Below are 12977 nucleotides of genomic sequence, written 5' to 3' on the forward strand. Positions count from 1 at the left end.
TGTCACTAATTGCTGGTATGCCACCACGATCGCTGCTGCTGCCCGTGATGATCGTGTTGGCTACGTTGCTTCTTTGTGATGTTGTTCCATGTGAGAACATGGCCTGGGGAATCTGCTCTGGGTGTGAGGGCGACACAAGGTCGCTGCTCCCACCAGACAGCTGAGAAGTGAGCGGGGCTTGTTGTTGTTGCGGTTGTGCATTTGGTAGACACACAGGAACACCGCCACCCTCGCCACCGCCGCCGCCTATAACTGCTGGAGCAGCAACTCCAGTAATATGTCCACCGGCATTACTCCCTGCCGGCCGCACACCTGTCTCCACAGAGCAAGTGGCCGTGCCATCAAACACAGCACGCTGACTGGCCTGTTCATTACCACTTTCAATGCTTGGAGCTCGAGCTATCACGTGTTTTGCAACAGCAGCAGCAGCAGCAAGGATGGTAGAATCACCTGTCTGCACGTTTGATTGAGCTGATGCATCACCTAAAGATGACGAGCTGCTGACGAATGATGCCTGAGATCCTGTCAAAGATCGAACGCCGAGTAGACTAGGTGGAACTTCATTAGCAACCGTTTCGATGTTTCGTACATCCCGTCTGCTATGCTCAAAAGCCATATTGCTGGGCTGAGGCAATTCCTGTCTGTGATCATCGCCAGAGTGGTGCACAAGCTCCTCTAGGCTGGCAATAGGACCTTCTGATATCGTGGATGCGATCTCATCGTCAACATCGTCCACTGAGAACCTGGAGATTGCCCCTTCAACAATTAGCATGGCCTCGGGTTGTGACTGATATGCTACGGCTGCAGGCGGCTCAAATGTGGATACTGCAGATAGAGGTATAGGCGAGGTATTGATCGATCTCTCGGCTGACGGAGGCGTCGATGATGCAGAATCCCGTTTTGCTTGTAGTACCTGGTCAGTGGAGGATACAGGTGATGAACGGCAACTGGACCGCTGCGACGCCTCGCCCGATGTACTGGCCTGCTGCCCAGTCTCAGCAATCACATGGGCTTTCTTTTGTGCGCGCTCTGCAACAGGTGAATTGGTTTGAGATGCGGCAGGTCGCGTCACGGTCTGGGCAGAAGATTGGGCCACATTGGCTTCCTGCTTTCCAGGGACCATGGGTTCGGGACTGCTCCCGTCCTCGAAAACATCTTCCACTGTGAACTTCGAGCGTTGCTGTTTGAAGTTGTCGTCACTGCCGCTGGTTGCTAGGGCGGAAGATGAACTGTTTCTCACTTGTTCAAATTCACCAGTGACATCATCGGCAGTGCCGGCCTGAATCTCACCGCTTGATGTTACACTGGCAGTGGTCAGCGTGGACGCTGCAGTAGCACCCGATGATGACGACATGGATGCCGTGTTGTACCCGCTCGACACAGCAGCTGCATAGGATGACGTGCTGCCGCTGTTCATGGATACGCCTGATATAGAGCGTGTGAATGGCGGTACCGTGCTGCTGCAGTTGTCTGACTGGCACACGGCAGCAGCCACACTAGGTGCCACCGCTGTTCCATTGTTGTTCGTTGCTATTGCTGTGCTCGCAGCACTGGTTGCTGACGGCGCGATGGTGCATGATGCTGCAGGTGCTACAACTGGTGCTGATGCTGCTACTGTAGTGTTTGCCGCCGCTTCCGGCAGACACACATCCGTATTGGGCTCGCTAGTCTTCCGCTGCTGCGGCTGCTGTTCAGGGGAAATACCCAAATCAGTATCTGTTGGATAGTTCTGATCAGCTTGTGGATTAATGATGGTTTCCTGTAGAACACAAACACATAGACAGATTCAAGACTGATTGAATATTGATTTCTCCAACCAAAGGGTCTACTTGCATTGTTATATCTTACTACAGGTGAAAGAAGCAGCATCCAAGCATCCACCCTTATTGACTCGACACATCAACTGAACTGGGACAAAAACCAGAAACCCTACCGTTTGCTCTCCACTGGCCACCTTGGGATGTGATGCTACAATTTCCTTGATGACACCCTGAAGTAGCTTGGACAGCTTTCCAACAGTACTAGCCACAATTAGCTGACTGTCAACCTGCACAAAGGCAATGTACAATTTACACAGGAACACTCATCATACCGGAGGACGTATCCAGTGTGTTGATAATGCTCAACACCATGGCGGAGGCAGAGCGTAATACACAGAACAACAAGGGCTGTTCACGCTCATGTGACAGTCACAACGACGGACGGCTTTTCTGGTAAACTTCTTCTGTCCACAAGAACAACTCAAAGCAACAGGTCTTCCGCATGCGAAGACAACCCAAAAAGGGCGCCGGCAGCGCACTGGCAGCGCACTAACAGCGCGCCGACGCGCATGAATCCAGTCCTCGGAGTGTCATACGACGCTCAGTAGGACAGAACTAGAAACTAAGGGCATTGTCATGTCCACATGTCATGCATGGTGACAGTGACCATGGTGACAGTGACCATAGTGATAGTGAATCTAAGCTATTATGCATGTAATGCATGTAATGCATGGGGGTTGATGAATCAGTTCTGAACACTGGCAACAAAGCTGGATAAGTTAGGTTTCCCAGGGAAACTTTGCACACAATTCCCAATGAAGGTCTGAAGGATATTTTCAGTAAAGACATAAGTAACATGGTTAGCGACCTGGTTAGCAAAAACACCATCCAATTCCGCAAACTTACCATACTCTTGGCAATGTCATCTGGCTTGTCATCCGTGAGACTGAACTGGAAGTCTACTTGGTTCCCGCGATTCGACAGGCTGCAGTGCAGAATGCCATCGTGAAGACGTTGCCATATCAACTTCATGGGCCGCACCTCTTTCACACCCTTCTTGGCACGGGGCTTTCCGCCTGCACCCTGTCCACCAGCGCCCACCGATGATATGGACGATGACCTTGGAATGGACGCAGCTGCCGTTACATTTACAGCCGTCTGACTGGCCTCCAGCGTGGACAAGGTTGATGACCGATTCAGCGACGCTGTGCTTGATGCCACTCCCGGCGCTGCGTGAGTCGTGGATGTGGGGACATCGGTGATTGCTGCGCTGGTGGCCTGGGCCTGGGTCTTGACTGGCACTGAAGCGGGTCTGGCAGAGCCAGTGCCACTCGGCTTGCCATTAGTGCCAACAGGGGCAGCAGTGGTAGCCGTGTCTCCCGCACTAGGCTGCGGCTGGGACGCGGGGCCAGTGCTCGCTGGCACAGGCTCTGGAGACCGTGGGACATCTTTCTCCTGGCCAGCCTCCTGCTTCGCGCTGATTACTGCCTTCTCTGCCTGGAGCTTGCTTGCTTGTTGAGGTGAAGGCTGGCAGAATCACAACATATACAATGCAGTCCATTAGTCCAGTGCTGTGAGAACATCTGGTCGGCACCAAGAGGCTGAACGGATTTAAGAATCAAAGGGCACACCAACGTCACACTACACGCCGTATCCGAGTACTATACATTCATACATAGATTGCAGCAGAATCAACATGTTTATACATAGATTGCAGCAGCAGAATCAACATGTTCAAATATCACAACTAAAGTAACCAAAGCAACAACAGCAATACAAAAAAGGGGGGAAACGAACAAACGTCGACACTGTTCACAATGAGTGCTTTTTTCTCATACCTGGGTATCACTTCCTGGTTGAGCCAATACGTCTCCAGCTGACAAAGTGGATGTGACAAGGTTCGTTCCGGCTGCTGAGGCTGTAGCTATTGAGCTACCTGACGATACTGTGGTGGCTGCGAGCGCAAGGTTCTCAGAAGATGGTTGAGACACCATAGTGCCATGTGCCATGGCAGAACTGGGATCCTGTCCTTTCTGCTCCTTGACTTTACGCAGCTCCTGACGGATTACCTTTGCAATTGGCTTGGAGTGCTCGGGACGAAGGTACTCTGGTTGGTTATGAATCTGCCAAGCAAAGCAAACAGGAATTTCAGGCAAGAGTTTACCCATGGCCAGCAATCGAGGACATCTGAGAGTTGTAATTTTTGTACTCCTCCGAGGTGTGATTTTTGGCGTGCTGGGCCAAGCACAAGGAAGCCATCTGCAAAAAAACTGCAGAAAATGGTTGTTGTTTGATCCTTTGTTGTCATCTTTGTTTCTAGTCGAAGCTAGTTGCTGTTTGGAGCAGAAACGCTGAAATTGACTATTTTCTGCATGTACTCATACATGTACTCATGTACTCAGGCATGCAGTCTCACTCGTATTTTAGCTCTTTTTCTGGAATGGATGCTGCTCTGCGCCCCTTGGTGAACATTTCCTGCGCTCGTGGAGCAGCTGAAAAGGACCACTGGTATGTCTGGTTCCTGGTTTGAAAGTGGAGAGTCGACTTTTGTGCCTTGAAAAAGGAGTAGAGAGCGATAAAGGTACGTCTGTGGCTTATTTTTGAGTGCTCCTCGTACATTTTTGATCGTGATAGAAATTCTCAGACCAAAGTCAGCGCGATGATGGCAGTACAGTTTTCTTGTGGATTTTTTAGTTGTTTCATCTCGTATCTATGTCAGTATCATGATGGTGAAGTGGAGAGGGTGATTTTCTTCCTCTAGGCTTCGTTCGGCCGACTTTGCTTCGTCCCCGTTGAAAAGTGATCCTGAAAAAAAGGTCGATTCGCAAAATTATGTTGATTTTCAATGTACGTGATGACATGCGATTGCTGGCTATGTTGCTGCTCTTGTCATACAGGAAGTCCATAACTTTGGACTATAAGTCTTGGATAACCTTCACATCCAGAAGCAACAGTAGGCAAAAGCCTACAGCCTGGACCACTCACACCATTAACTGATAAAGAGAATGCCCCCCCCCCCCTCCATACACAAAACTAACCCACCATCCTCACCATGTCTTTGGCCACAGTCTCAGGTGCGTCATTCTCTAAATTGAAAGAGAAATCAATGAGCGTCGTTTCCTCAGACTTCTCATCCTTCAATTCCATGTGAAATCCCAACACTCCTTCATCCTTCAAGCTAGTGTTGCAGCGAACCACAGGCGTTGGGACCTCATCATTGAAGAAATCATGGCGGAGCAGCTGAAAGATAGTCAATCTAAAAAGAAAAAAAGGGAAGACACGTTTACAGAGCAACATCACCAGTATACATACAGGCAAGGAACACCAATACGAGGAATAAAATATTCCCAATTCCAGAAAAGGCATGTGCTTTCTACATCCGAATGCAACTACCAGGAAGTTGGGCGGAGAAACTATAAGTTGTATGCATTTGTCTCCAGAAACGTGCATGTTTCTGCTATACGAGGTATGTAGGTATGTGTATAAAGCGCAGCCCAATACTAGTGTTCCACTGGTTTGTGCCTACACAATGCCCGCCGCAAATTGACTCGTGTGAACGCATTTCATCATGGGCAGCACTGTGCTAACATTTTGTTGTGCGCTGCAGGAACACACAGCATGTCTAGCATGTGTGGTCTACAGCTTGCGTTTTGCAGCTGAAGTGACTATTTCAAGAGTGGAGCCCAGTGAGCCGAGAATAAACTGATTGACTAGTTCATCAGTCGTACAGCTTCAATCTGCAATTCTACACATGGTTCTATTCTACAGGGGATTCGTTGTTTTTTTCTGTATGACCCAGTGGAAGTTAAAGTGACAGGCTTTCCAGGGAGTGTCCATATCTTGGGTACCATTGACGATCTCGTACCTGCCATTCTTCTCGGACTTCAAGCAATCGTTGACCAGCTTCTTCAGCACGGGGTTTTCAACCTTGTTCAGACACAATGGCATTATACCCTGTAGGAAAATAAACAGAGGCACACAACAAACCGCACATGGCTTGGACTATCGGGTACTGTAATTTCACAAATTTTCGGTGTACTTTTATTTTCGGTACTTTCGGTGCGTCTGTTTCATACCTAAAATTTCAATACACCGAACAAACACTAACACACATAATACAATAGGGAACTGTTTCTCTGTACCGAAAATTTCTGTTCACCTAACCTAGCATGTAGCCCTCATACCGAAAATATTGAGCACCGAAAATTTCTGAAATTAGAGTACTCTATTGAGAGCTAAAAGCTCAGCAATTCTACTAACACGCTGCAATGTCCACACTAGCCGATAAGATGACCAGGGTCAGAATATCCCATGTTGAACGAACCTTGTGAGCGAGGTCTGCTATGATGGAGAGGGAAAAGAGAAGGAGAGAGATGATGATGATGATGAGGAGGAGGAGGCGAAGGATTAGAGGTAAGAGGCATGTATCGCAATCAGGATAATTGTATTTCACATTCCAATCATAGCAAATTAACTGTATGAGCTTACCGATGTCACCTTGCGGTAAATCTGAGCAGCATTGGAGCATTCCTTATAAGGGTATTCCAGCGTTGCCATCTCGACCAGACACATGCCAAAGGCGTAGACGTCGACCGACTCATCATAGTGCTCTTCATACATCTCAGGTGCCATGAACTCTGGGGTGCCTGAAAAGTAGCAACGCGTTGTGGAACACAGGGAACACACAGCAGCACATGTTTTCAGCACAGGCTTGCAGTTGAAATGCTCCCAGAATCGGACCTTTCAGCACACGTTCGCAGAAGAGCACAAGTCGGGTTAATTGCTGGCACTGGTGGATGTGGATGATCATGTTTATATCAATTGCACATGCAAGTCAAGCTGCCAGCCTTAAGAAGGATACATTTAGTATATGGAGAGACCAAGTGGAACAGTTTCGTTAGAAAAATTGCACTATGGACTGTAAACTATTTTTCATATCTAAAGGGAAATCCCCGACCGTGGAAAAAAAAAGCATCGAGCACCATTGGCCCAACAGACATGGAGAGGTATAAGTCAGAATGGAGCCTTCCTAGTATCAGGCTTCGCCGAAAAGACGAACGATTTACTCACCAATAACACTCTCCGCGTGCGACTTGTGACGTAGAATAGCCATGCCTAGATCTCCTATCTTGACAAGTCCCGTCGTCCCAGTGATGAAGATGTTGTCACATTTCAAGTCGCGATGAATGATCGGCGGTGTGTGGCTGTGGAGGAACTTTAAACCTTTCAGGATCTGCACACACCAATGCTTCATCACTTTCGGCTTCACGCCTTCACCCTTGAACCGCTTCAAATACCTGCACACATAATATACACAGCATAGAACTGGTACGTGGTGGGATGAGAGAGACACATGGAGCGAATGGTTATTCCAATGATCACGGAAGCATTATACCCACCCATAGGCTGTTACTGCTGGATCATGTTGAAAGCTATTCTCAGCCATGGGAGTTTCTTGGTTCGGAACTGTTTTTTTTTTCACGCAAGAATTTCCCAAGAATGTCTACTTGCATGATGGATCTTACGAGCCAGCACTGGCCTGGCTAGAATGGGACAACCCGTTAAAACTACCGTAAAGTCGTGTATAAAGGCCGCGGCTTATATGACTTTTTGGGGGAATTTTTGCAGGCTTCTATTTGAGACAGGCTTCTATACAAGACAGGTATTTCTATGTATGTCAACACTAAAACCAGGCTTATGTGCCGACAGCGTATCTTGAAAGTCAGGCTTCTATTCAAGACAGGCTTCCATATGAGACAGGCTTTAATACAAGACACTACGGTATTAAAATGCAGGTCATACTGATAGTAGTAATCTTTCCTATGGTATAGGTTGCAAGCTGAATCTTCTATACCTATATGCGGGATGTAAGCAGGTAAACTGGCACTATTACTGGCCTGGCTGAACAGGTAAAGGTTGCTACTACTTCCAGTACAAGCACTACTTTTTGAAGTAGGCAGAGGTGACGGCAGATACTCAGTTTGGGCTTTGATGACCGCAACGTATCTCAAAGTGGACTATGTCAGCAGTCAAGTCAAACATCGTCTCCTAGAGGACGAGATTGACCTCGTTCTAAAGATTGTATAAGCCTAATAAGGGAATGCAACCTTCACACATTATTCTACAGTTTTAGCTCTAGCACAAGACTAAGGTTAGACGGCCAATGTTCTTACGTCTTCAGTGTCCCTGATGTCATCAATTCCGTGACCAGCACAACGACCCTCTGCTTTTTGTCCGTCAGCTCGAAGAAATCATGGAACTTGAGTATGTTGGCATGCTGAAGCATCTTCAACATCTGCGCCTCATCCTTGAACCGAGCAATTCCAGCTTTGCTGTATCGTTTTGGCTACGAGAGAACAACAGAAAGTAGAGATATATAAAAATGCCTTCATAAATTCCTTCCGTGTCAGAGCCTTCAGACGACATCTAGAAGAACTTGCTAATACAATGTGCCCCCCCCCCCCCCCACACACACACATGTGGATCGGAAATGCCACGGTCGTAGCATTCATATGTACGTCCGACTTGTTACACCATTCCATGTAAAGCCCTACTGCACGCCAGTGCAGAACATTGGCAGGGGCACTGATATAGTCATCTAGACTATAGTCAAGTCAAGTCGGCAAAACATGCTCCAGTATGGGGAGCAAACTCTTTCCCATTTGTATAGACTCTTGATTCTGCCATTGACCAACGACTGATTCCGGCGTAGATGGCTCGTCCGCCATTGTCTCAGCATGAACGACAGTTGCTGGGGCTTGCCAGTGAAACTGGGTGGTTTGGCAGTACAGTACCATGTACCAGTTATTACCGAAGATGCTTTCAAAGCCTTTCATGCAGAGGTCTGCATCGCGTGTCAGTACTGAACCTATTGTCCGCATGTTAGGCGCTATGAATGACTACGTCACGTATATGGACATTCAAACGATGTCGAGAGTGGCACGCCCGGGCGCCGTACTCCCGGAAAGCCCAGTTTGCGGCCAAAATCCACAATCTAAGTACCTATGTGAGCTGTTCACAAATGATGCTCCTGGATGTTGCCAGTAAGCCTGGCGTATCAAGCTGGCTGACAGCTGAGCCTTCAGCAAGCAATAGTTTCGTATTGAACAAGGTTGAGTCCTGTGATGCTTTGGCGATCTGCTATGGCGGCTGGCCCTTACGTAATCTACCAAGCAAGTGTGTGTGTGTGGGTGGTGCTGTGTTCAGCATTAATCATGCGGCGACATGCCCCACAGGTGGGTATCCTACCCTCCGCCATAATGCTCTCCCAGACCTGATTGCGGATGCTATGGCCCATAGTATGGGTGCTGTCATTCCAGACGTGCAGATGGAGCCCACTTTGCTATCGTTGGACGGTGAAACTTTGCCTGGTGCCACTGCCAGTCGCCGTTAATATGCTTGTTTGGACATCTGTGCAAGGGGCTTCCGGTCTCGGCAGCAAGACACATTTTTTGACGTGAGGGTCACTCATCCCTCGGCATCCTTGCTGTCGAGAGCGGACGTTCTTGCCCAGTTGTCCAGGAATGAAAAGAAGAAAAGCGTGCTTATCTTGAGTGAGTTGTTAACGTTGAGCAGGGAGCTTTCACACCTTTGGTTTTTTCCACCAATGACATGTGCAGGCAGGAATGCTCGCGTTCCCTGAGAACCATAGTCAGGATTATTGTGAACAAGCATCCAGATCTGCAATATTCGATTGTTATGTCCCATCTCAGAGCCTCAATATCTTTCTTGCTGCTGAAGTGATGTGATACGTGGTTTCGTCATGCTCCACCATCTTAGACCAGTGCCGCCTTACAGCCTGCATCCTGTTGTGGGTTGGCAAGTGACTTTTAATATTAGCTGATTGGCACGGTACAATTTTTTTATCGGTTTTGATACTGGATTTTGGTAACTATTTTATTCCACTTGATTTTGACATTTTACATCACGATTTGTGGTTTCGAAGAGAATTGGTGAGCACACATGCTCACTCCCTGGGCACTGCAAATTCACAACTCATTTCATTTTCAACGTTTTGGCAAATTGCCATCATCAGGATGCAATATGAAGTGGAAGTCTGCCAAGGAGCAGCTATATACACTAATTTGGTGTTCTTAGGTGTTGATAATATTTCTATGACTGCACATGTTACCTCAGTGCTAGAAATATGACATGTCTAAAACAAGTGAAAGATCACAAGTTTTCACTGACTCATATGCTGGGTGTTGGTAATAAGTTAGCACAGCGCAGATGTCACCAGATAACTTGAGAAATGTCTGAACAGGTTTCTCGCAAGCAATACACGAATGTGACCATGTCAGTGTTTTCCAGAAATAATGTCACCTAGGTAGCCAGTGTGGTGTGACTGTGGTTTTCCCGAATAAAGCTTTGAGTTTGAGTACACGTAGTAGCACAAAAACAAACACACACTTTCTTGCCCACATCCCACACGACCACATCATTGAGACCAAGCACAGGGTGTTGCTTAGTAATAATATTAGTATGATGCCAATGGAATACTGTAGTAGTTTCACTGGCTGAGTAATCAAACTCTTGTTGTGCACATGTCACTAGCAAGCCTCCACATGACTTTGTATACTAAAATGACTATGACCGTGCTCTGATCTGTATGTACAGGTAGAATACTACCTTGGCGATGTCAAATGAATGATCAATACCCCAGGCGTACATGGTTTTGCATATCGAGATCAGACAGTGCATGGGCTAGCTCCAAGTATTAGTTGCACATACCCATTGCACTGCTAGATAGTATGTTGTTTACCTTAGTGAGGTGCAAAGGAGAACTGTGTGCGTGATCAAAAACTGTTATTTTGCAAATCACTGTAACGAATACATCATTATGTATTTCCTCCTACTCAGAACTGCAATCATGACAACACTTTACAGCCAGCAGTTCCTTTTCCGAAATAAACAATACACTGACAAATCAAGATATCACAAGGGCATCACAACTGCTGTCAACAAACAACCCAAGCTCAGCTCACTGCCCAACTCTATCAGCTTCACTGACATTGAGGTGAACAGATGGAAGCAAGACTGCTATTCACACCCAACTCAGTGACACCAGACTCAGTGACACCAAACTTCCTCTCCGCTTACATGGCAGCAAACCACAACTCACGAAGCCTACAGTTGGCTTCATCATGCTGCCTCTCTGCCACCATCCATGGTATCCATGGAAACACAAGTGACTGGCTTTGGGCAGATCATACATAACCAGTTCTGTGTCACTGGTTGTGTGGTGCTTCTTCCAATTTCATAACACCACTAGGTTTCATAACACCACTACTAGGTTTCATAACACCACTAGGGATTTATTATCCATAGCCAGTGATGAGCAGAACGGTCCTTTTCGTGTGAATGATTATGTCAGCAATTCAAACGACGTACCCACACACATCAGTGCACAATTCACTGCCCTCTAGTGTTCTGGCTCAAAGAGAGCATGCTTCCCCCTGCACATCTTGGTTACTTCTCCTAGTGAAATCCATTGACCTCTAGTCTAGTGGGGAACAAGTCATGTTCGATTACAGCCATCAGCTGAATGACAGCAAGGTGCTTCCCAGCAGCACACTCGACAGCACGCGGTTGGTCTTATGTCGGTCACAAGAGCAGCATGGCTGTCTGGCTCTATCGAAAACCATGCTCTGAACTGAAGTCTAAACCCTGCCCGCTGTCAAAGGGGAAAGGGACAAATGTGGCCACTCTTTGATCGCTCTGGCCCGCGTCAGCAGGGACAATCGTCACACTGTGTGCGAGTAAAAATCCTGCCAACAGCCTGAACACACGAGGAACGCGTCGTTCGAGCCCATCCAGCAAGAACCAAGCTGCCGATACGTAACACCCTGTGACAATTATTGACTTATGGGACAAGCTCAGAATGGCGAGCATATCGGACGCTAGACGAACAGCAGAAAATGTGCGTCTTCCAACTGCGGACAACATTCAACAAAATTCGTCAGGGTCGCTCCAAGAGCTATGTAGTTGCGGGCAACAAGAACAAGACGTCAATCACCCAGGCCCCGGAGAGGTGTCCGCGCGCCTTCGTAGAGCAATCGTGAAAAAAATGGGCGAAATCAGTGTACGATTTCCGTTTGACGGCGGGACGGTTCCGCTACGTTTCGCCAGAGCACCTTCCAGCTGAGGAAAGAACTCCAATCGCCAAGAATCGTCTTCACGGCCAATGCAAGATATACATAATCGGCACAGGGTGCATGCATGCATGCACTGCGCCGAAGCCATGATTTTCCATTCGCAACAAAATTTCGTTAGACAATGGCCAATTTTTCAGAAGAATGACTCGAAGACGATGCATCTCAAACACAATGTACAAAAAATGCTGAGTTGAACGTTAACTACAACACAATATGTATAGGCTAACCAAAGGAAATAGTGATTACGACCAAATTGATGTTGCAAACAAGCGCCAGAAGGCAAGCCCCAAATCGAAAATAACTGCTAAACCCAATTGTACTGACCTGCAATTCACACCATGCTACATCAACTCCCGTCTCAGAGTCAAGTCCTTTGAAGACGGTCTTGAACGAACCTCTGCCGACTTCCACTGGGAACTTGAGGAAGCGACCGTCAGGGCTCGAGGCCACTGCCAGAGCATCTTCCTCACCCGACTTCGTAAAAAGTCTCTCTCTTGTCGATGTGCCGTTGCCTTCTTTGGCGGCTGGCTTCTCCTCGTTCGCTGCTGCCACACGAGACGATGCTACTGCCTGAGGAGGCTCTTCTTCCTCAGGCGGCTGCGTGCTAGGAGTATCCGTGTCTGCCATAGCTGCTCATGGCGGTCAGCACAACGTTCTCGCACAACTAAACCGATGTCGTCTTCAACTTGACCATTTTCTACGCCATTTTAGTCCTCTGGACGCTAGCGCTAGAATCTAGGATGGACACGCGGAGGTAAAGAAGCGAAGCCTTCGACTGCATGCGCAGCGCATAACCGTACCGCTTGTCGCGTGCAACCTATGCCGCAGTATGCGCAACCTGACTGTACAGTGCAGTACTGCCAGTAGCAGTATGAACTATGATACTTGATAGCGCTGACCAGCTGCATAGATTATTACTAATAATTTTTACCATACATGTAGATCTGCGTACTGACTGTTTCAGTGACGTGGACAGGCTGACTTTCACACAAACTGACAAAGATCCACCTACACCTAGCCTACACCTGGCTATATAATAGTCAGATGTACCTTCGCTACAAAC

At 47.7% G+C, this 12977-nt stretch overlaps 1 protein-coding gene across 1 annotated transcript in view; it reads right to left on the bottom strand.

Annotated features, from left to right (window-relative positions):
- Window positions 1–12683, bottom strand: part of LOC135808831 (serine/threonine-protein kinase WNK1-like) — a 19310-nt gene extending 6627 nt beyond the window's left edge. Inside the window, exons 1-10 of the mRNA XM_065322061.1 lie at window positions 12239–12683; window positions 7934–8106; window positions 6831–7057; window positions 6249–6406; window positions 5626–5714; window positions 4812–5016; window positions 3599–3883; window positions 2667–3287; window positions 1934–2047; window positions 1–1759 (exon numbers count right to left, since the gene is read on the bottom strand). The exon at window positions 1–1759 is cut by the window's left edge and continues 332 nt beyond it. Coding sequence (XP_065178133.1) covers window positions 1–1759; window positions 1934–2047; window positions 2667–3287; window positions 3599–3883; window positions 4812–5016; window positions 5626–5714; window positions 6249–6406; window positions 6831–7057; window positions 7934–8106; window positions 12239–12541 — 3934 coding nt within the window. The 5' untranslated portion in view covers window positions 12542–12683. The remainder of the gene's footprint in view (window positions 1760–1933; window positions 2048–2666; window positions 3288–3598; window positions 3884–4811; window positions 5017–5625; window positions 5715–6248; window positions 6407–6830; window positions 7058–7933; window positions 8107–12238) is intronic.
- Between the last annotated feature and the right edge of the window lie 294 nt (window positions 12684–12977).

Source organism: Sycon ciliatum, chromosome 2 (assembly GCF_964019385.1).
Source record: "Sycon ciliatum chromosome 2, ocSycCili1.1, whole genome shotgun sequence".
In the NCBI taxonomy this organism is placed as follows: Eukaryota; Metazoa; Porifera; class Calcarea; order Leucosolenida; family Sycettidae; genus Sycon; species Sycon ciliatum.